The sequence below is a fragment of the Salvelinus alpinus genome, chromosome 7, assembly GCF_045679555.1.
Source record: "Salvelinus alpinus chromosome 7, SLU_Salpinus.1, whole genome shotgun sequence".
Taxonomy (NCBI): Eukaryota; Metazoa; Chordata; class Actinopteri; order Salmoniformes; family Salmonidae; genus Salvelinus; species Salvelinus alpinus.
The window spans coordinates 2,619,001-2,644,326 of record NC_092092.1 but is presented as its reverse complement, the minus strand read 5'-3'; the positions used below and the strand labels follow the sequence as shown (position 1 = coordinate 2,644,326).

General features: G+C 52.6%; 1 protein-coding gene across 1 annotated transcript in view; it reads right to left on the bottom strand.

Moving 5' to 3' along the window:
* The window catches only part of LOC139580328 (calcium uniporter protein, mitochondrial-like), a 518,594-nt gene that overhangs the window by 16,519 nt on the left and 476,749 nt on the right, over positions 1 to 25,326 (bottom strand). The window contains exon 4 of the mRNA XM_071408881.1: positions 3,240 to 3,410. Coding sequence (XP_071264982.1) covers positions 3,240 to 3,410 — 171 coding nt within the window. The remainder of the gene's footprint in view (positions 1 to 3,239; positions 3,411 to 25,326) is intronic.

Below are 25,326 nucleotides of genomic sequence, written 5' to 3'. Positions count from 1 at the left end.
GGTGTAAACTTGGCAGTAGAAAATCTTAACAGTATATTTGACCTCTTAGCTTCCCTATCAAATCTAAAAATCTCAAATAGAAAACCGAAGAAAATGAACAACAATGACAAATGGTTTGATAAAGAATGCAAAAATCTAAGAAATAAATTGAGGAACCTGTCCAACCAAAAACATAGAGACCCGGAAAACCTGAGTCTACGCCTTCACTATGGCGAATCACTAAAACAATACAGAAATACACTACGGAAAAAGAAGGAACAGCACGTCAGAAATCAGCTCAATGTAATTGAAGACTCCATAGACTCTAACCAATTCTGGGAAAATTGGAAAACACTAAACAAACAACAACACGAAGAATTATCTATCCAAAATGGAGATGTATGGGTAAACCACTTCTCCAATCTTTTTGGCTCTATAACAAAGAATAAAGAACAAAAACATATACATGATCAAATACAAATCCTAGAATCAACTATTAAAGACTACCAGAACCCACTGGATTCTCCAATTACCTTGAATGAGTTACAGGACAAAATAAAAACCCTCCAACCCAAAAAGGCCTGTGGTGTTGATGGTATCCTTAATGAAATGATCAAATATACAGACAACAAATTCCAATTGGCTATACTAAAACTCTTTAACATCGTCCTTAGCTCTGGCATCTTCCCCAATATTTGGAACCAAGGACTGATCACCCCAATCCACAAAAGTGGAGACAAATTTGACCCCAATAACTACCGTGGAATATGCGTCAACAGTAACCTTGGGAAAATACTCTGCATTATCATTAACAGCAGACTCGTACATTTCCTCAATGAAAACAATGTACTGAGCAAATGTCAAATTGGCTTTTTACCAAATTACCGTACAACAGACCATGTATTCACCCTACACACCCTAATTGACAACCAAACAAACCAAAACAAAGGCAAAGTCTTCTCATGCTTTGTTGATTTCAAAAAAGCCTTCGACTCAATTTGGCATGAGGGTCTGCTATACAAATTGATGGAAAGTGGTGTTGGGGGTAAAACATACGACATTATAAAATCCATGTACACAAACAACAAGTGTGCGGTTAAAATTGGCAAAAAACACACACATTTCTTCACACAGGGTCGTGGGGTGAGACAGGGATGCAGCTTAAGCCCCACCCTCTTCAACATATATATCAACGAATTGGCGCGGGCACTAGAACAGTCTGCAGCACCCGGTCTCACCCTACTAGAATCCGAAGTCAATTGTCTACTGTTTGCTGATGATCTGGTGCTTCTGTCACCAACCAAGGAGGGCCTACAGCAGCACCTAGATCTTCTGCACAGATTCTGTCAGACCTGGGCCCTGACAGTAAATCTCAGTAAGACCAAAATAATGGTGTTCCAAAAAAGGTCCAGTCACCAGGACCACAAATTCCATCTAGACACCGTTGCCCTAGAGCACACAAAAAACTATACATACCTCGGCCTAAACATCAGCACCACAGGTAACTTCCACAAAGCTGTGAACGATCTGAGAGACAAGGCAAGAAGGGCCTTCTATGCCATCAAAAGGAACATAAATTTCAACATACCAATTAGGATCTGGCTAAAAATACTTGAATCAGTCATAGAGCCCATTGCCCTTTATGGTTGTGAGGTCTGGGGTCCGCTCACCAACCAAGATTTCACAAAATGGGAGAACACGAAATTGAGACTCTGCATGCAGAATTCTGCAAAAATATCCTCCGTGTACAACGTAGAACACCAAATAATGCATGCAGAGCAGAATTAGGCCGATACCCACTAATTATCAAAATCCAGAAAAGAGCCGTTAAATTCTACAACCACCTAAAAGGAAGCGATTCCCAAACCTTCCATAACAAAGCCATCACCTACAGAGAGATGAACCTGGAGAAGAGTCCCCTAAGCAAGCTGGTCCTAGGGCTCTGTTCACAAACACAAACACACCCCACAGAGCCCCAGGACAACAGCACAATTAGACCCAACCAAATCATGAGAAAACAAAAAGATAATTACTTGACACATTGGAAAGAATTAACAAAAAAACAGAGCAAACTAGAATGCTATTTGGCCCTAAACAGAGAGTACACAGTGGCAGAATACCTGACCACTGTGACTGACCCAAACTTAAGGAAAGCTTTGACTATGTACAGACTCAGTGAGCATAGCCTTGCTATTGAGAAAGGCCGCCGTAGGCAGACATGGCTCTCAAGAGAAGACAGGCTATGTGCACACTGCCCACAAAATGAGGTGGAAACTGAGCTGCACTTCCTAACCTCCTGCCCAATGTATGACCATATTAGAGAGACATATTTCCCTCAGATTACACAGATCCACAAAGAATTCGAAAACAAATCCAATTTTGATAAACTCCCATATCTACTGGGTGAAATTCCACAGTGTGCCATCACAGCAGCAAGATTTGTGACCTGTTGCCACAAGAAAAGGGCAACCAGTGAAGAACAAACACCACTGTAAATACAACCCATATTTATGTTTATTTATTTTAACTTGTGTGCTTTAACCATTTGTACAACACTGCATATATATAATATGACATTTGTAATGTCTTTATTGTTTTGAAACTTCTGTATGTGTAATGTTTACTGTTCATTTTTATTGTTTATTTGACTTTTGTATATTACCTACCTCACTTGCTTTGGCAATGTTAACACATGTTTCCCATGCCAATAAAGCCCCTTGAATTGAATTGAATTGAATTGAGAGAGAGGGATGGAGGGAGGGAGAAGGATGGAGACAGAAGGAGAGAGAGAGAGGGAGGGGGAGAAGGATGGAGACAGAAGGAGAGAGAGAGGGATGGAGGGAGGGAGAAGGATGGAGACAGAAGGAGAGAGAGGGAGGGAGAGAGAGATAGAGGGAGAGAGTGAGAGGGTTAACAAGTGTCTACATGAACCAGAGAGAAAGAGTGAGAGAGAGAGAGCGAGAAAGAAAGAGCGAGGGTTAACAAGTGTCTATATGAACCTGAACCAGAGAGAGAAGGAGAGAGAGAGGGAGAGAGAATGAGTGTGAGTTAACTAGTGTCTACATGAACCAGAGAGAGAGAGAGACAGAGAGAGAAAGAGAGAAAGACAGAGAGAGAGAGAGAGAGAGAGAGAGAGAGAGAGAGAGTGAGAGAGAGAGAGAGAGAGAGAGAGAGAGAGAGAGAGAGAGAGAGAGAGAGAGTGAGAGAGAGAGTGAGAGAGGGGGTTAGCTAGCTGTTACATGGTGTATATTCACCCCTACCTGTAGAGTAGATGGCTACTCGGTCGATACCCCTGTCCTCCGTCTGCAGCTGTGTGAGAAACACCCCAACACAGTCACTGAGGGGCTTCAGAGTGAACTGGCATCGCTCTCTCCGGGACGGCAAACTGACTGAGATCACCGGCAGTCCATTCTGGTACACCACCGTCACCTCTGAGAGGACATACACAACAACAACGTCAACAACATGTTCATCAAACTCAAACCACATCATGAGAAACACCTAAACCACCGCCAGACAAAACAAGGTGTGTGACAACATTAAACTGGACACTAAACCAGACGACGCTAAACCAGACGAAGCTAAACCAGACGACGCGAAACCAGACGACACTAAACCAGACGACACTAAACCAGACGACGCGAAACCAGACGACACTAAACCAGACGACACTAAACGAGACGACGCTAAACCAGACGACGCTAAACCAGACGACGCTAAACCAGACAACACTAAACCAGACGACGCTAAACCAGACGACCCAGACGACGCTAAACCAGACGACGCTAAACCAGACGACGCTAAACCAGACGACGCTAAACCAGACGACGCTAAACCAGACGACATGACACCAGACGACACTAAACCAGAGGACGCTAAACCAGAGGACGCTAAACCAGAGGACGCTAAACCAGACGACGCTAAACCAGACGACGCTAAACCAGACGACGCGAAACCAGACGACGCGAAACCAGACGACGCGAAACCAGAAGACGCGAAACCAGACGACGCTAAACCAGACGACGCTAAACCAGACGACGCTAAACCAGACGACGCTAAACCAGACGACGCGAAACCAGACGACGCGAAACCAGACGACGCTAAACCAGACGACGCTAAACCAGACGACGCTAAACCAGACGACGCGAAACCAGACGACGCTAAACCAGACGACGCTAAACCAGACGACGCTAAACCAGACGACGCTAAACCAGACGACGCTAAACGAGACGACGCTAAACCAGACGACGCTAAACCAGACGACGCTAAACCAGACGACGCTAAACCAGACAACGCTAAACCAGACGACGCTAAACCAGACGACCCAGACGACGCTAAACCAGACGACGCTAAACCAGACGACGCTAAACCAGACGACGCTAAACCAGACGACGCTAAACCAGACGACGCTAAACCAGACGACGCTAAACCAGACGACGCTAAACCAGACGACATGACACCAGACGACACTAAACCAGACGACGCTAAACCAGAGGACGCTAAACCAGAGGACGCTAAACCAGAGGACGCTAAACCAGACGACGCTAAACCAGACGACGCTAAACCAGACGACGCTAAACCAGACGACATGACACCAGACGACGCTAAACCAGACGACGCTAAACCAGAGGACGCTAAACCAGAGGACGCTAAACCAGAGGACGCTAAACCAGAGGACGCTAAACCAGACGACGCTAAACCAGACGACGCTAAACCAGACGACGCGAAACCAGACGACGCGAAACCAGACGACGCGAAACCAGACGACGCGAAACCAGACGACGCTAAACCAGACGACGCTAAACCAGACGACGCTAAACCAGACGACGCGAAACCAGACGACGCTAAACCAGACGACGCTAAACCAGACGACGCTAAACCAGACGACGCTAAACCAGACGACGCTAAACCAGACGACCCAGACGACGCTAAACCAGACGACGCTAAACCAGACGACGCTAAACCAGACGACGCTAAACCAGACGACATGACACCAGACGACGCTAAACCAGAGGACGCTAAACCAGAGGACGCTAAACCAGACGACACGAAACCAGACGACGCTAAACCAGACGACGCTAAACCAGACGACGCTAAACCAGACGACGCTAAACCAGACGACGCTAAACCAGACGACGCTAAACCAGACGACGCTAAACCAGACGACCCTAAACCAGACGACGCTAAACCAGACGACGCTAAACCAGACGACGCTAAACCAGACGACGCTAAACCAGACGACGCTAAACCAGACGACCCAGACGACGCTAAACCAGACGACGCTAAACCAGACGACGCTAAACCAGACGACGCTAAACCAGACGACATGACACCAGACGACGCTAAACCAGAGGACGCCAAACCAGACGACGCTAAACCAGACGACGCTAAACCAGACGACGCGAAACCAGACGACGCTAAACCAGACGACGCTAAACCAGACGACGCTAAACCAGACGACGCTAAACCAGACGACGCTAAACCAGACGACGCTAAACCAGACGACGCTAAACCAGACGACGCTAAACCAGACGACGCTAAACCAGACGACGCTAAACCAGACGACCCAGACGACGCTAAACCAGACGACGCTAAACCAGACGACGCTAAACCAGACGACGCTAAACCAGACGACATGACACCAGACGACGCTAAACCAGAGGACGCTAAACCAGAGGACGCTAAACCAGAGGACGCTAAACCAGACGACGCTAAACCAGACGACACGAAACCAGACGACGCTAAACCAGACGACGCTAAACCAGACGACGCTAAACCAGACGACGCTAAACCAGACGACGCTAAACCAGACGACGCTAAACCAGACGACGCTAAACCAGACGACGCTAAACCAGACGACCCTAAACCAGACGACGCTAAACCAGACGACGCTAAACCAGACGACGCTAAACCAGACAACGCTAAACCAGACGACGCTAAACCAGACGACCCAGACGACGCTAAACCAGACGACGCTAAACCAGACGACGCTAAACCAGACGACGCTAAACCAGACGACATGACACCAGACGACGCTAAACCAGAGGACGCCAAACCAGAGGACGCTAAACCAGAGGACGCGAAACCAGAAGACGCGAAACCAGACGACGCTAAACCAGACGACGCTAAACCAGACGACGCTAAACCAGACGACGCTAAACCAGACGACGCTAAACCAGACGACCCAGACGACGCTAAACCAGACGACGCTAAACCAGACGACGCTAAACCAGACGACGCTAAACCAGACGACATGACACCAGACGACGCTAAACCAGAGGACGCTAAACCAGAGGACGCTAAACCAGAGGACGCTAAACCAGACGACGCTAAACCAGACGACGCTAAACCAGACGACGCTAAACCAGACGACGCGAAACCAGACGACGCGAAACCAGAAGACGCGAAACCAGACGACGCTAAACCAGACGACGCTAAACCAGACGACGCTAAACCAGACGACGCTAAACCAGACGACGCTAAACCAGACGACGCTAAACCAGACGACGCTAAACCAGACGACGCTAAACCAGACGACATGACACCAGACGACACTAAACCAGAGGACGCTAAACCAGAGGACGCTAAACCAGAGGACGCTAAACCAGACGACGCTAAACCAGACGACGCTAAACCAGACGGCGCTAAACCAGACGGCGCTAAACCAGACGACGCTAAACCAGACGACGCTAAACCAGACGACGCTAAACCAGACGACGCTAAACCAGACGACGCTAAACCAGACGACGCTAAACCAGACGACGCTAAACCAGACGACCCAGACGACGCTAAACCAGACGACGCTAAACCAGACGACGCTAAACCAGACGACATGACACCAGACGACACTAAACCAGAGGACGCTAAACCAGAGGACGCTAAACCAGAGGACGCTAAACCAGACGACGCTAAACCAGACGACGCTAAACCAGACGACGCTAAACCAGACGACGCGAAACCAGACGACGCGAAACCAGAAGACGCGAAACCAGACGACGCGAAACCAGACGACGCTAAACCAGACGACGCTAAACCAGACGACGCTAAACCAGACGACGCTAAACCAGACGACGCTAAACCAGACGACGCTAAACCAGACGACGCTAAACCAGACGACGCTAAACCAGACGACGCTAAACCAGACGACATGACACCAGACGACACTAAACCAGAGGACGCTAAACCAGACGACGCTAAACCAGACGACGCTAAACCAGACAACGCTAAACCAGACGACGCTAAACCAGACGACCCAGACGACGCTAAACCAGACGACGCTAAACCAGACGACGCTAAACCAGACGACATGACACCAGACGACACTAAACCAGAGGACGCTAAACCAGAGGACGCTAAACCAGAGGACGCTAAACCAGAGGACGCTAAACCAGACGACGCTAAACCAGACGACGCTAAACCAGACGACGCGAAACCAGACGACGCGAAACCAGACGACGCGAAACCAGACGACGCTAAACCAGACGACGCTAAACCAGACGACGCTAAACCAGACGACGCTAAACCAGACGACGCTAAACCAGACGACGCTAAACCAGACGACGCGAAACCAGACGACGCTAAACCAGACGACGCTAAACCAGACGACGCTAAACCAGACGACGCTAAACCAGACGACGCTAAACCAGACGACGCTAAACCAGACGACGCTAAACCAGACGACACTAAACGAGACGACGCTAAACCAGAGGACGCTAAACCAGACGACGCTAAACCAGACGACGCTAAACCAGACAACGCTAAACCAGACGACGCTAAACCAGACGACCCAGACGACGCTAAACCAGACGACGCTAAACCAGACGACATGACACCAGACGACGCTAAACCAGAGGACGCTAAACCAGAGGACGCTAAACCAGAGGACGCTAAACCAGAGGACGCTAAACCAGACGACGCTAAACCAGACGACGCTAAACCAGACGACGCTAAACCAGACGACGCTAAACCAGACGACGCTAAACCAGAGGACGCTAAACCAGACGACGCGAAACCAGACGACGCGAAACCAGACGACGCGAAACCAGACGACGCGAAACCAGACGACGCTAAACCAGACGACGCTAAACCAGACGACGCTAAACCAGACGACGCTAAACCAGACGACGCTAAACCAGACGACCCAGACGACGCTAAACCAGACGACGCTAAACCAGACGACGCTAAACCAGACGACGCTAAACCAGACGACGCTAAACCAGACGACGCTAAACCAGACGACGCTAAACCAGACGACATGACACCAGACGACGCTAAACCAGACGACGCTAAACCAGAGGACGCTAAACCAGAGGACGCTAAACCAGAGGACGCTAAACCAGAGGACGCTAAACCAGACGACGCTAAACCAGACGACGCTAAACCAGACGACATGACACCAGACGACGCTAAACCAGACGACGCTAAACCAGAGGACGCTAAACCAGAGGACGCTAAACCAGAGGACGCTAAACCAGAGGACGCTAAACCAGACGACGCTAAACCAGACGACGCTAAACCAGACGACGCGAAACCAGACGACGCTAAACCAGACGACGCTAAACCAGACGACATGACACCAGACGACGCTAAACCAGAGGACGCTAAACCAGAGGACGCTAAACCAGAGGACGCTAAACCAGAGGACGCTAAACCAGACGACGCTAAACCAGACGACGCTAAACCAGACGACATGACACCAGACGACGCTAAACCAGACGACGCTAAACCAGAGGACGCTAAACCAGAGGACGCTAAACCAGAGGACGCTAAACCAGAGGACGCTAAACCAGACGACGCTAAACCAGACGACGCTAAACCAGACGACATGACACCAGACGACGCTAAACCAGACGACGCTAAACCAGAGGACGCTAAACCAGAGGACGCTAAACCAGAGGACGCTAAACCAGAGGACGCTAAACCAGAGGACGCTAAACCAGAGGACGCTAAACCAGACGACGCGAAACCAGACGACGCTAAACCAGACGACGCTAAACCAGACGACGCTAAACCAGACGACGCGAAACCAGACGACGCGAAACCAGACGACGCTAAACCAGACGACGCTAAACGAGACGACGCTAAACCAGACGACGCTAAACCAGACGACGCTAAACCAGACGACGCTAAACCAGACGACGCTAAACCAGACGACGCGAAACCAGACGACGCTAAACCAGACGACGCTAAACCAGACGACGCTAAACCAGACGACGCTAAACCAGACGACGCTAAACCAGACGACATGACACCAGACGACACTAAACCAGACGACGCTAAACCAGACGACGCTAAACCAGACGACGCTAAACGAGACGACGCTAAACCAGACGACGCTAAACCAGACGACGCTAAACCAGACGACGCTAAACCAGACGACGCTAAACCAGACGACGCTAAACCAGACGACGCGAAACCAGACGACGCTAAACCAGACGACGCTAAACCAGACGACGCGAAACCAGACGACGCTAAACCAGACGACGCTAAACCAGACGACGCTAAACCAGACGACGCTAAACCAGACGACGCTAAACGAGACGACGCTAAACCAGACGACGCTAAACCAGACGACGCTAAACCAGACGACGCTAAACCAGACGACGCTAAACCAGACGACCCAGACGACGCTAAACCAGACGACGCTAAACCAGACGACGCTAAACCAGACGACGCTAAACCAGACGACGCTAAACCAGACGACGCTAAACCAGACGACGCTAAACGAGACGACGCTAAACCAGACGACGCTAAACCAGACGACGCTAAACCAGACGACGCTAAACCAGACGACGCGAAACCAGACGACGCTAAACCAGACGACGCTAAACCAGACGACGCTAAACCAGACGACGCTAAACCAGACGACGCTAAACCAGACGACGCGAAACCAGACGACGCTAAACCAGACGACGCTAAACCAGACGACGCTAAACCAGACGACGCTAAACCAGACGACGCGAAACCAGACGACGCGAAACCAGACGACGCTAAACCAGACGACGCTAAACCAGACGACGCTAAACCAGACGACGCGAAACCAGACGACGCTAAACCAGACGACGCAAAACCAGAAGACGCGAAACCAGACGACGCTAAACCAGACGACGCGAAACCAGAAGACGCGAAACCAGACGACGCTAAACCAGACGACGCTAAACCAGACGACGCTAAACCAGACGACGCGAAACCAGACGACGCTAAACCAGACGACGCTAAACCAGACGACGCGAAACCAGACGACGCTAAACCAGACGACGCTAAACCAGACGACGCTAAACCAGACGACGCGAAACCAGACGACGCTAAACCAGACGACGCTAAACCAGACGACGCTAAACGAGACGACGCTAAACGAGACGACGCTAAACCAGACGACGCTAAACCAGACGACGCTAAACCAGACGACGCTAAACCAGACGACCCAGACGACGCTAAACCAGACGACGCTAAACCAGACGACGCTAAACCAGACGACGCTAAACCAGACGACGCTAAACCAGACGACGCTAAACCAGACGACGCTAAACCAGACGACGCTAAACCAGAGGACGCTAAACCAGACGACGCTAAACCAGACGACGCTAAACCAGACGACGCGAAACCAGACGACGCGAAACCAGAAGACGCGAAACCAGACGACGCTAAACCAGACGACGCTAAACCAGACGACGCTAAACCAGACGACGCTAAACCAGACGACGCGAAACCAGACGACGCTAAACCAGACGACGCTAAACCAGACGACGCTAAACCAGACGACGCTAAACCAGACGACGCTAAACCAGACGACGCTAAACCAGACGACCCAGACGACGCTAAACCAGACGACGCTAAACCAGACGACGCTAAACCAGACGACGCTAAACCAGACGACGCTAAACCAGACGACGCGAAACCAGACGACGCTAAACCAGACGACGCTAAACCAGACGAAGCTAAACCAGACGACGCTAAACCAGACGACGCTAAACCAGACGACGCTAAACCAGACGACGCGAAACCAGACGACGCGAAACCAGACGACGCGAAACCAGAAGACGCGAAACCAGACGACGCTAAACCAGACGACGCTAAACCAGACGACGCTAAACCAGACGACGCTAAACCAGACGACCCAGACGACGCTAAACCAGACGACGCTAAACCAGAGGACGCTAAACCAGAGGACGCTAAACCAGAGGACGCTAAACCAGAGGACGCTAAACCAGACGACGCTAAACCAGACGACGCTAAACCAGACGACACGACACCAGACGACGCTAAACCAGACGACGCTAAACCAGACGACGCTAAACCAGACGACGCTAAACGAGACGACGCTAAACCAGACGACGCTAAACCAGACGACGCTAAACCAGACGACGCTAAACCAGACGACGCTAAACCAGACGACGCTAAACCAGACGACGCGAAACCAGACGACGCTAAACCAGACGACGCGAAACCAGACGACGCGAAACCAGACGACGCTAAACCAGACGACGCTAAACCAGACGACGCTAAACCAGACGACGCTAAACCAGACGACGCTAAACCAGACGACGCTAAACCAGACGACGCTAAACCAGACGACGCTAAACCAGACGACGCTAAACCAGACGACGCTAAACCAGACGACGCGAAACCAGACGACGCTAAACCAGACGACGCTAAACCAGACGACGCTAAACCAGACGACGCTAAACCAGACGACGCGAAACCAGACGACGCGAAACCAGACGACGCTAAACCAGACGACGCTAAACCAGACGACGCTAAACCAGACGACGCTAAACCAGACGACGCGAAACCAGACGACGCTAAACCAGACGACGCAAAACCAGAAGACGCGAAACCAGACGACGCTAAACCAGACGACGCGAAACCAGACGACGCGAAACCAGACGACGCTAAACCAGACGACGCTAAACCAGACGACGCTAAACCAGACGACGCTAAACCAGACGACGCGAAACCAGACGACGCTAAACCAGACGACGCTAAACCAGACGACGCTAAACCAGACGACGCTAAACCAGACGACGCTAAACCAGACGACGCTAAACCAGACGACGTGAAACCAGACGACGCTAAACCAGACGACGCTAAACCAGACGACGCGAAACCAGACGACGCTAAACCAGACGACGCTAAACCAGACGACGCTAAACCAGACGACGCTAAACCAGACGACGCTAAACGAGACGACGCTAAACCAGACGACGCTAAACCAGACGACGCTAAACCAGACGACGCTAAACCAGACGACGCTAAACCAGACGACCCAGACGACGCTAAACCAGACGACGCTAAACCAGACGACGCTAAACCAGACGACGCTAAACCAGACGACGCTAAACCAGACGACGCTAAACCAGACGACGCTAAACCAGACGACGCTAAACCAGACGACGCGAAACCAGACGACGCGAAACCAGACGACGCTAAACCAGACGACGCTAAACCAGACGACGCTAAACCAGACGACGCTAAACCAGACGACGCTAAACCAGACGACGCGAAACCAGACGACGCTAAACCAGACGACGCAAAACCAGAAGACGCGAAACCAGACGACGCTAAACCAGACGACGCGAAACCAGAAGACGCGAAACCAGACGACGCTAAACCAGACGACGCTAAACCAGACGACGCTAAACCAGACGACGCTAAACCAGACGACGCGAAACCAGACGACGCTAAACCAGACGACGCTAAACCAGACGACGCGAAACCAGACGACGCTAAACCAGACGACGCTAAACCAGACGACGCTAAACCAGACGACGCTAAACCAGACGACGCGAAACCAGACGACGCTAAACCAGACGACGCTAAACCAGACGACGCTAAACCAGACGACGCTAAACCAGACGACGCTAAACGAGACGACGCTAAACCAGACGACGCTAAACCAGACGACGCTAAACCAGACGACGCTAAACCAGACGACGCTAAACCAGACGACCCAGACGACGCTAAACCAGACGACGCTAAACCAGACGACGCTAAACCAGACGACGCTAAACCAGACGACGCTAAACCAGAGGACGCTAAACCAGACGACGCTAAACCAGACGACGCTAAACCAGACGACGCTAAACCAGACGACGCGAAACCAGACGACGCGAAACCAGAAGACGCGAAACCAGACGACGCTAAACCAGACGACGCTAAACCAGACGACGCTAAACCAGACGACGCTAAACCAGACGACGCGAAACCAGACGACGCTAAACCAGACGACGCTAAACCAGACGACGCTAAACCAGACGACGCTAAACCAGACGACGCTAAACCAGACGACGCGAAACCAGACGACGCTAAACCAGACGACGCTAAACCAGACGACGCTAAACCAGACGACGCTAAACCAGACGACGCTAAACCAGACGACGCTAAACCAGAGGACGCTAAACCAGACGACGCTAAACCAGACGACGCTAAACCAGACGACGCTAAACCAGACGACGCGAAACCAGACGACGCGAAACCAGACGACGCGAAACCAGACGACGCTAAACCAGACGACGCTAAACCAGACGACGCTAAACCAGACGACGCTAAACCAGACGACGCTAAACGAGACGACGCTAAACCAGACGACGCTAAACCAGACGACGCTAAACCAGACGACGCTAAACCAGACGACGCTAAACCAGACGACCCAGACGACGCTAAACCAGACGACGCTAAACCAGACGACGCTAAACCAGACGACCCAGACGACGCTAAACCAGACGACGCTAAACCAGACGACGCTAAACCAGACGACGCTAAACCAGACGACGCGAAACCAGACGACGCGAAACCAGAAGACGCGAAACCAGACGACGCTAAACCAGACGACGCTAAACCAGACGACGCTAAACCAGACGACGCTAAACCAGACGACGCTAAACCAGACGACGCTAAACCAGACGACGCTAAACGAGACGACGCTAAACGAGACGACGCTAAACCAGACGACGCTAAACCAGACGACGCTAAACCAGACGACGCTAAACCAGACGACCCAGACGACGCTAAACCAGACGACGCTAAACCAGACGACGCTAAACCAGACGACCCAGACGACGCTAAACCAGACGACGCTAAACCAGACGACGCTAAACCAGACGACGCTAAACCAGACGACGCTAAACCAGACGACGCTAAACCAGACGACGCGAAACCAGACGACGCGAAACCAGACGACGCTAAACCAGACGACGCTAAACCAGACGACGCTAAACCAGACGACGCGAAACCAGACGACGCGAAACCAGACGACGCTAAACCAGACGACGCTAAACCAGACGACGCTAAACCAGACGACGCTAAACCAGACGACGCGAAACCAGACGACGCTAAACCAGACGACGCTAAACCAGACGACGCTAAACCAGACGACGCGAAACCAGACGACGCTAAACCAGACGACGCTAAACCAGACGACGCGAAACCAGACGACGCTAAACCAGACGACCAGACGACGCTAAACCAGACGACGCTAAACCAGACGACGCTAAACCAGACGACGCTAAACCAGACGACGCGAAACCAGACGACGCTAAACCAGACGACGCGAAACCAGACGACGCGAAACCAGACGACGCGAAACCAGACGACGCTAAACCAGACGACGCTAAACCAGACGACGCTAAACCAGACGACGCTAAACCAGACGACGCGAAACCAGACGACGCTAAACCAGACGACGCTAAACCAGACGACGCTAAACCAGACGACGCTAAACCAGACGACGCTAAACGAGACGACGCTAAACCAGACGACGCTAAACCAGACGACGCTAAACCAGACGACGCGAAACCAGACGACGCTAAACCAGACGACGCGAAACCAGACGACGCTAAACCAGACGACGCTAAACCAGACGACGCTAAACCAGACGACGCAGACAACCAGACGACGCTAAACCAGACGACGCTAAACCAGACGACGCTAAACCAGACGACGCGAAACCAGACGACGCTAAACCAGACGACGCGAAACCAGACGACGCGAAACCAGACGACGCGAAACCAGACGACGCTAAACCAGACGACGCTAAACCAGACGACGCTAAACCAGACGACGCTAAACCAGACGACGCTAAACCAGACGACGCGAAACCAGACGACGCTAAACCAGACGACGCTAAACCAGACGACGCTAAACCAGACGACGCTAAACCAGACGACGCTAAACCAGACGACGCTAAACCAGACGACGCTAAACCAGACGACGCGAAACCAGACGACGCTAAACCAGACGACGCTAAACCAGACGACGCTAAACCAGACGACGCTAAACCAGACGACGCTAAACCAGACGACGCGAAACCAGACGACGCTAAACCAGACGACGCTAAACCAGACGACGCTAAACCAGACGACGCTAAACCAGACGACGCTAAACCAGACGACCCAGACGACGCTAAACCAGACGACGCTAAACCAGACGACGCTAAACCAGACGACCCAGACGACGCTAAACCAGACGACGCTAAACCAGACGACGCTAAACCAGACGACGCGAAACCAGACGACGCTAAACCAGACGACGCTAAACCAGACGACGCGAAACCAGACGACGCTAAACCAGACGACGCTAAACCAGACGACGCTAAACCAGACGACGCTAAACCAGACGACGCTAAACCAGACGACGCTAAACCAGACGACGCTAAACCAGACGACGCGAAACCAGACGACGCGAAACCAGACGACGCTAAACCAGACGACGCGAAACCAGACGACGCTAAACCAGACGACGCTAAACCAGACGACGCTAAACCAGACGACGCTAAACCAGACGACGCTAAACCAGACGACGCTAAACCAGACGACGCTAAACCAGACGACGCTAAACCAGACGACGCTAAACCAGACGACGCGAAACCAGACGACGCTAAACCAGACGACGCTAAACCAGACGACGCTAAACCAGACGACGCGAAACCAGACGACGCTAAACCAGACGACGCTAAACCAGACGACGCTAAACCAGACGACGCTAAACCAGACGACGCTAAACCAGACGACGCTAAACCAGACGACCCAGACGACGCTAAACCAGACGACGCTAAACCAGACGACGCTAAACCAGACGACGCTAAACCAGACGACGCTAAACCAGACGACGCTAAACCAGACGACATGACACCAGACGACACTAAACCAGACGACGCTAAACCAGACGACGCTAAACCAGACGACGCTAAACCAGACGACGCTAAACGAGACGACGCTAAACCAGACGACGCTAAACCAGACGACATGACACCAGACGACACTAAACCAGACGACGCTAAACCAGACGACGCGAAACCAGACGACGCGAAACCAGACGACGCTAAACCAGACGACGCTAAACCAGACGACGCTAAACCAGACGACGCTAAACCAGACGACGCGAAACCAGACGACGCTAAACCAGACGACGCTAAACCAGACGACGCTAAACCAGACGACGCTAAACCAGACGACGCTAAACGAGACGACGCTAAACGAGACGACGCTAAACCAGACGACGCTAAACCAGACGACGCTAAACCAGACGACGCTAAACCAGACGACGCGAAACCAGACGACGCTAAACCAGACGACGCTAAACCAGACGACGCGAAACCAGACGACGCTAAACCAGACGACGCTAAACCAGACGACGCTAAACCAGACGACGCTAAACCAGACGACGCTAAACCAGACGACGCTAAACCAGACGACCCAGACGACGCTAAACCAGACGACGCTAAACCAGACGACGCTAAACCAGACGACCCAGACGACGCTAAACCAGACGACGCTAAACCAGACGACGCTAAACCAGACGACGCTAAACCAGACGACGCTAAACCAGACGACGCGAAACCAGACGACGCTAAACCAGACGACGCTAAACCAGACGACGCTAAACCAGACGACGCTAAACCAGACGACGCTAAACCAGACGACCCAGACGACGCTAAACCAGACGACGCTAAACCAGACGACGCTAAACCAGACGACCCAGACGACGCTAAACCAGACGACGCTAAACCAGACGACGCTAAACCAGACGACGCTAAACCAGACGACGCGAAACCAGACGACGCTAAACCAGACGACGCTAAACCAGACGACGCTAAACCAGACGACGCGAAACCAGACGACGCTAAACCAGACGACGCTAAACCAGACGACGCGAAACCAGACGACGCTAAACCAGACGACGCTAAACCAGACGACGCTAAACGAGACGACGCTAAACGAGACGACGCTAAACCAGACGACGCTAAACCAGACGACGCTAAACCAGACGACGCGAAACCAGACGACGCTAAACCAGACGACGCTAAACCAGACGACGCTAAACCAGACGACGCGAAACCAGACGACGCTAAACCAGACGACGCTAAACCAGACGACGCTAAACCAGACGACGCTAAACGAGACGACGCTAAACCAGACGACGCTAAACCAGACGACGCTAAACCAGACGACGCTAAACCAGACGACGCTAAACCAGACGACGCGAAACCAGACGACGCTAAACCAGACGACGCTAAACCAGACGACGCGAAACCAGACGACGCTAAACCAGACGACGCTAAACCAGACGACGCTAAACCAGACGACGCTAAACCAGACGACGCTAAACCAGACGACGCTAAACCAGACGACCCAGACGACGCTAAACCAGACGACGCTAAACCAGACGACGCTAAACCAGACGACGCTAAACCAGACGACGCTAAACCAGACGACATGACACCAGACGACACTAAACCAGACGACGCTAAACCAGACGACGCTAAACCAGACGACGCTAAACCAGACGACCCAGACGACGCTAAACCAGACGACGCTAAACCAGACGACGCTAAACCAGACGACGCTAAACCAGACGACGCGAAACCAGACGACGCGAAACCAGACGACGCTAAACCAGACGACGCTAAACCAGACGACGCGAAACCAGACGACGCTAAACCAGACGACGCTAAACCAGACGACGCTAAACCAGACGACGCGAAACCAGACGACGCTAAACCAGACGACGCTAAACCAGACGACGCTAAACCAGACGACGCTAAACCAGACGACGCGAAACCAGACGACGCTAAACCAGACGACGCTAAACCAGACGACGCTAAACCAGACGACGCGAAACCAGACGACGCTAAACCAGACGACGCTAAACCAGACGACGCGAAACCAGACGACGCTAAACCAGACGACCAGACGACGCTAAACCAGACGACGCTAAACCAGACGACGCTAAACCAGACGACGCGAAACCAGACGACGCTAAACCAGACGACGCTAAACCAGACGACGCGAAACCAGACGACGCGAAACCAGACGACGCTAAACCAGACGACGCTAAACCAGACGACGCTAAACCAGACGACGCTAAACCAGACGACGCTAAACCAGACGACGCGAAACCAGACGACGCTAAACCAGACGACGCTAAACCAGACGACGCTAAACGAGACGACGCTAAACCAGACGACGCTAAACCAGACGACGCTAAACCAGACGACGCTAAACCAGACGACGCTAAACCAGACGACGCGAAACCAGACGACGCTAAACCAGACGACGCGAAACCAGACGACGCTAAACCAGACGACGCTAAACCAGACGACGCTAAACGAGACGACGCTAAACGAGACGACGCTAAACCAGACGACGCTAAACCAGACGACGCTAAACCAGACGACGCTAAACCAGACGACGCGAAACCAGACGACGCTAAACCAGACGACGCTAAACCAGACGACGCTAAACCAGACGACGCTAAACCAGACGACGCTAAACCAGACGACCCAGACGACGCTAAACCAGACGACGCTAAACCAGACGACGCTAAACCAGACGACCCAGACGACGCTAAACCAGACGACGCTAAACCAGACGACGCTAAACCAGACGACGCTAAACCAGACGACGCTAAACCAGACGACGCGAAACCAGACGACGCTAAACCAGACGACGCTAAACCAGACGACGCGAAACCAGACGACGCTAAACCAGACGACGCTAAACCAGACGACGCTAAACCAGACGACGCTAAACCAGACGACGCGAAACCAGACGACGCTAAACCAGACGACGCTAAACCAGACGACGCTAAACCAGACGACGCTAAACCAGACGACGCTAAACGAGACGACGCTAAACCAGACGACGCTAAACCAGACGACGCTAAACCAGACGACGCTAAACCAGACGACGCGAAACCAGACGACGCTAAACCAGACGACGCTAAACCAGACGACGCTAAACGAGACGACGCTAAACCAGACGACGCTAAACCAGACGACGCTAAACCAGACGACGCTAAACCAGACGACGCTAAACCAGACGACGCGAAACCAGACGACGCTAAACCAGACGACGCTAAACCAGACGACGCTAAACCAGACGACGCTAAACGAGACGACGCTAAACCAGACGACGCTAAACCAGACGACGCTAAACCAGACGACGCTAAACCAGACGACGCTAAACCAGACGACGCGAAACCAGACGACGCTAAACCAGACGACGCTAAACCAGACGACGCTAAACCAGACGACGCGAAACCAGACGACGCTAAACCAGACGACGCTAAACCAGACGACGCTAAACCAGACGACGCTAAACCAGACGACCCAGACGACGCTAAACCAGACGACGCTAAACCAGACGACGCTAAACCAGACGACGCTAAACCAGACGACGCTAAACCAGACGACGCTAAACCAGACGACATGACACCAGACGACACTAAACCAGACGACGCTAAACCAGACGACGCTAAACCAGACGACGCTAAACCAGACGACGCTAAACGAGACGACGCGAAACCAGACGACGCTAAACCAGACGACGCTAAACCAGACGACGCTAAACCAGACGACGCTAAACCAGACGACGCTAAACCAGACGACGCTAAACCAGACGACGCTAAACGAGACGACGCTAAACCAGACGACGCTAAACCAGACGACGCTAAACCAGACGACGCTAAACCAGACGACGCTAAACCAGACGACGCGAAACCAGACGACGCTAAACCAGACGACGCTAAACCAGACGACGCGAAACCAGACGACGCTAAACCAGACGACGCTAAACCAGACGACGCTAAACCAGACGACGCTAAACCAGACGACCCAGACGACGCTAAACCAGACGACGCTAAACCAGACGACGCTAAACCAGACGACCCAGACGACGCTAAACCAGACGACGCTAAACCAGACGACGCGAAACCAGACGACGCGAAACCAGACGACGCTAAACCAGAGGACGCTAAACCAGAGGACGCTAAACCAGAGGACGCTAAACCAGAGGACGCTAAACCAGACGACGCTAAACCAGACGACGCTAAACCAGACGACGCTAAACCAGACGACATGACACCAGACGACGCTAAACCAGAGGACGCTAAACCAGAGGACGCTAAACCAGAGGACGCTAAACCAGAGGACGCTAAACCAGACGACGCTAAACCAGACGACGCTAAACCAGACGACGCTAAACCAGACGACGCGAAACCAGACGACGCGAAACCAGACGACGCGAAACCAGACGACGCTAAACCAGACGACGCTAAACCAGACGACGCTAAACCAGACGACCCAGACGACGCTAAACCAGACGACATGACACCAGACGACGCTAAACCAGAGGACGCTAAACCAGAGGACGCTAAACCAGAGGACGCTAAACCAGACGACGCTAAACCAGACGACGCTAAACCAGACGACGCTAAACCAGACGACGCGAAACCAGACGACGCGAAACCAGAAGACGCGAAACCAGACGACGCTAAACCAGACGACGCTAAACCAGACGACGCTAAACCAGACGACGCTAAACCAGACGACGCGAAACCAGACGACGCTAAACCAGACGACGCTAAACCAGACGACGCTAAACCAGACGACGCGAAACCAGACGACGCGAAACCAGAAGACGCGAAACCAGACGACGCTAAACCAGACGACCCAGACGACGCTAAACCAGACGACGCTAAACCAGACGACGCTAAACCAGACGACGCTAAACCAGACGACGCTAAACCAGACGACATGACACCAGACGACACTAAACCAGAGGACGCTAAACCAGAGGACGCTAAACCAGAGGACGCTAAACCAGAGGACGCTAAACCAGACGACGCTAAACCAGACGACGCTAAACCAGACGACGTGACACCAGACGACGCTAAACCAGACGACGCTAAACCAGACGACGCTAAACCAGACGACGCTAAACCAGACGACGCTAAACCAGACGACGCGAAACCAGACGACGCGAAACCAGACGACGCGAAACCAGACGACACTAAACCAGAGGACGCTAAACCAGAGGACGCTAAACCAGAGGACGCTAAACCAGAGGACGCTAAACCAGACGACGCTAAACCAGACGACGCTAAACCAGACGACGCTAAACCAGACGACAAGACACCAGACGACGCTAAACCAGACGACGCTAAACCAGAGGACGCTAAACCAGAGGACGCTAAACCAGAGGACGCTAAACCAGACGACGCTAAACCAGACGACGCTAAACCAGACGACGCTAAACCAGACGACGCGAAACCAGACGACGCGAAACCAGACGACGCTAAACCAGACGACGCTAAACCAGACGACGCTAAACCAGACGACGCTAAACCAGACGACGCGAAACCAGACGACGCTAAACCAGACGACGCTAAACCAGACGACGCTAAACCAGACGACGCTAAACCAGACGACGCTAAACCAGACGACGCTAAACCAGACGACGCTAAACCAGACGACGCTAAACCAGACGACGCTAAACCAGACGACGCTAAACCAGACGACCCAGACGACGCTAAACCAGACGACGCTAAACCAGACGACGCTAAACCAGACGACGCTAAACCAGACGACGCTAAACCAGACGACATGACACCAGACGACACTAAACCAGAGGACGCTAAACCAGAGGACGCTAAACCAGAGGACGCTAAACCAGACGACGCTAAACCAGACGACGCTAAACCAGACGACGCTAAACCAGACGACGCGAAACCAGAAGACGCGAAACCAGACGACGCTAAACCAGACGACCCAGACGACGCTAAACCAGACGACGCTAAACCAGACGACGCTAAACCAGACGACGCTAAACCAGACGACGCTAAACCAGACGACATGACACCAGACGACACTAAACCAGAGGACGCTAAACCAGAGGACGCTAAACCAGACGACGCTAAACCAGACGACGCTAAACCAGACGACGCTAAACCAGACGACGCGAAACCAGACGACGCGAAACCAGAAGACGCGAAACCAGACGACGCTAAACCAGACGACGCTAAACCAGACGACGCTAAACCAGACGACGCTAAACCAGACGACGCGAAACCAGACGACGCTAAACCAGACGACGCTAAACCAGACGACGCTAAACCAGACGACGCTAAACCAGACGACGCGAAACCAGACGACGCGAAACCAGAAGACGCGAAACCAGACGACGCTAAACCAGACGACCCAGACGACGCTAAACCAGACGACGCTAAACCAGACGACGCTAAACCAGACGACGCTAAACCAGACGACGCTAAACCAGACGACATGACACCAGACGACACTAAACCAGAGGACGCTAAACCAGAGGACGCTAAACCAGAGGACGCTAAACCAGACGACGCTAAACCAGACGACGCTAAACCAGACGACGCTAAACCAGACGACGCGAAACCAGACGACGCGAAACCAGAAGACGCGAAACCAGACGACGCTAAACCAGACGACGCTAAACCAGACGACGCTAAACCAGACGACGCTAAACCAGACGACGCGAAACCAGACGACGCGAAACCAGAAGACGCGAAACCAGACGACGCTAAACCAGACGACCCAGACGACGCTAAACCAGACGACGCTAAACCAGACGACGCTAAACCAGACGACGCTAAACCAGACGACATGACACCAGACGACACTAAACCAGAGGACGCTAAACCAGAGGACGCTAAACCAGAGGACGCTAAACCAGACGACGCTAAACCAGACGACGCTAAACCAGACGACGCTAAACCAGACGACGCGAAACCAGACGACGCGAAACCAGAAGACGCGAAACCAGACGACGCTAAACCAGACGACGCTAAACCAGACGACGCTAAACCAGACGACGCTAAACGAGACGACGCTAAACCAGACGACGCTAAACCAGACGACGCTAAACCAGACGACGCTAAACCAGACGACGCTAAACCAGACGACGCGAAACCAGACGACGCTAAACCAGACGACGCTAAACCAGACGACGCTAAACCAGACGACGCTAAACCAGACGACGCTAAACCAGACGACGCTAAACCAGAGGACGCTAAACCAGAGGACGCTAAACCAGACGACGCTAAACCAGACGACGCTAAACCAGACGACGCGAAACCAGACGACGCGAAACCAGACGACGCGAAACCAGAAGACGCGAAACCAGACGACGCTAAACCAGACGACGCTAAACCAGACGACGCTAAACCAGACGACGCTAAACCAGACGACGCTAAACCAGACGACGCGAAACCAGACGACGCGAAACCAGACGACGCTAAACCAGACGACGCTAAACCAGACGACGCTAAACCAGACGACGCTAAACCAGACGACGCTAAACCAGAGGACGCTAAACCAGAGGACGCTAAACCAGAGGACGCGAAACCAGACGACGCTAAACCAGACGACGCTAAACCAGACGACGCTAAACCAGACGACGTGACACCAGACGACGCTAAACCAGAGGACGCTAAACCAGAGGACGCTAAACCAGAGGACGCTAAACCAGACGACGCTAAACCAGACGACGCTAAACCAGACGACGCTAAACCAGACGACGCTAAACCAGACGACGCTAAACCAGACGACGCTAAACCAGACGACCCAGACGACGCTAAACCAGACGACGCTAAACCAGACGACGCTAAACCAGACGACGCTAAACCAGACGACATGACACCAGACGACGCTAAACCAGACGACGCTAAACCAGAGGACGCTAAACCAGAGGACGCTAAACCAGAGGACGCTAAACCAGACGACGCTAAACCAGACGACGCTAAACCAGACGACGCTAAACCAGACGACATGACACCAGACGACGCTAAACCAGACGACGCTAAACCAGACGACGCTAAACCAGAGGACGCTAAACCAGAGGACGCTAAACCAGAGGACGCTAAACCAGACGACGCTAAACCAGACGACGCTAAACCAGACGACGCGAAACCAGACGACGCGAAACCAGACGACGCGAAACCAGACGACGCTAAACCAGACGACGCTAAACCAGACGACGCTAAACCAGACGACGCGAAACCAGACGACGCGAAACCAGACGACGCTAAACCAGACGACGCTAAACCAGACGACGCTAAACCAGACGACGCTAAACCAGACGACCCAGACGACGCTAAACCAGACGACGCTAAACCAGACGACGCTAAACCAGACGACGCTAAACCAGACGACGCTAAACCAGACGACATGACACCAGACGACACTAAACCAGAGGACGCTAAACCAGAGGACGCTAAACCAGAGGACGCTAAACCAGACGACGCTAAACCAGACGACGCTAAACCAGACGACGCGAAACCAGACGACGCGAAACCAGAAGACGCGAAACCAGACGACGCTAAACCAGACGACCCAGACGACGCTAAACCAGACGACGCTAAACCAGACGACGCTAAACCAGACGACGCTAAACCAGACGACATGACACCAGACGACACTAAACCAGAGGACGCTAAACCAGAGGACGCTAAACCAGAGGACGCTAAACCAGAGGACGCTAAACCAGACGACGCTAAACCAGACGACGCTAAACCAGACGACATGACACCAGACGACGCTAAACCAGACGACGCTAAACCAGAGGACGCTAAACCAGAGGACGCTAAACCAGAGGACGCTAAACCAGAGGACGCTAAACCAGACGACGCTAAACCAGACGACGCTAAACCAGACGACGCTAAACCAGACGACGCTAAACCAGACGACGCTAAACCAGACGACGCTAAACCAGACGACCCAGACGACGCTAAACCAGACGACGCTAAACCAGACGACGCTAAACCAGACGACGCTAAACCAGACGACGCTAAACCAGACGACGCTAAACCAGACGACATGACACCAGACGACACTAAACCAGACGACGCTAAACCAGAGGACGCTAAACCAGAGGACGCTAAACCAGAGGACGCTAAACCAGACGACGCTAAACCAGACGACGCTAAACCAGACGACGCTAAACCAGACGACATGACACCAGACGACGCTAAACCAGACGACGCTAAACCAGAGGACGCTAAACCAGAGGACGCTAAACCAGAGGACGCTAAACCAGAGGA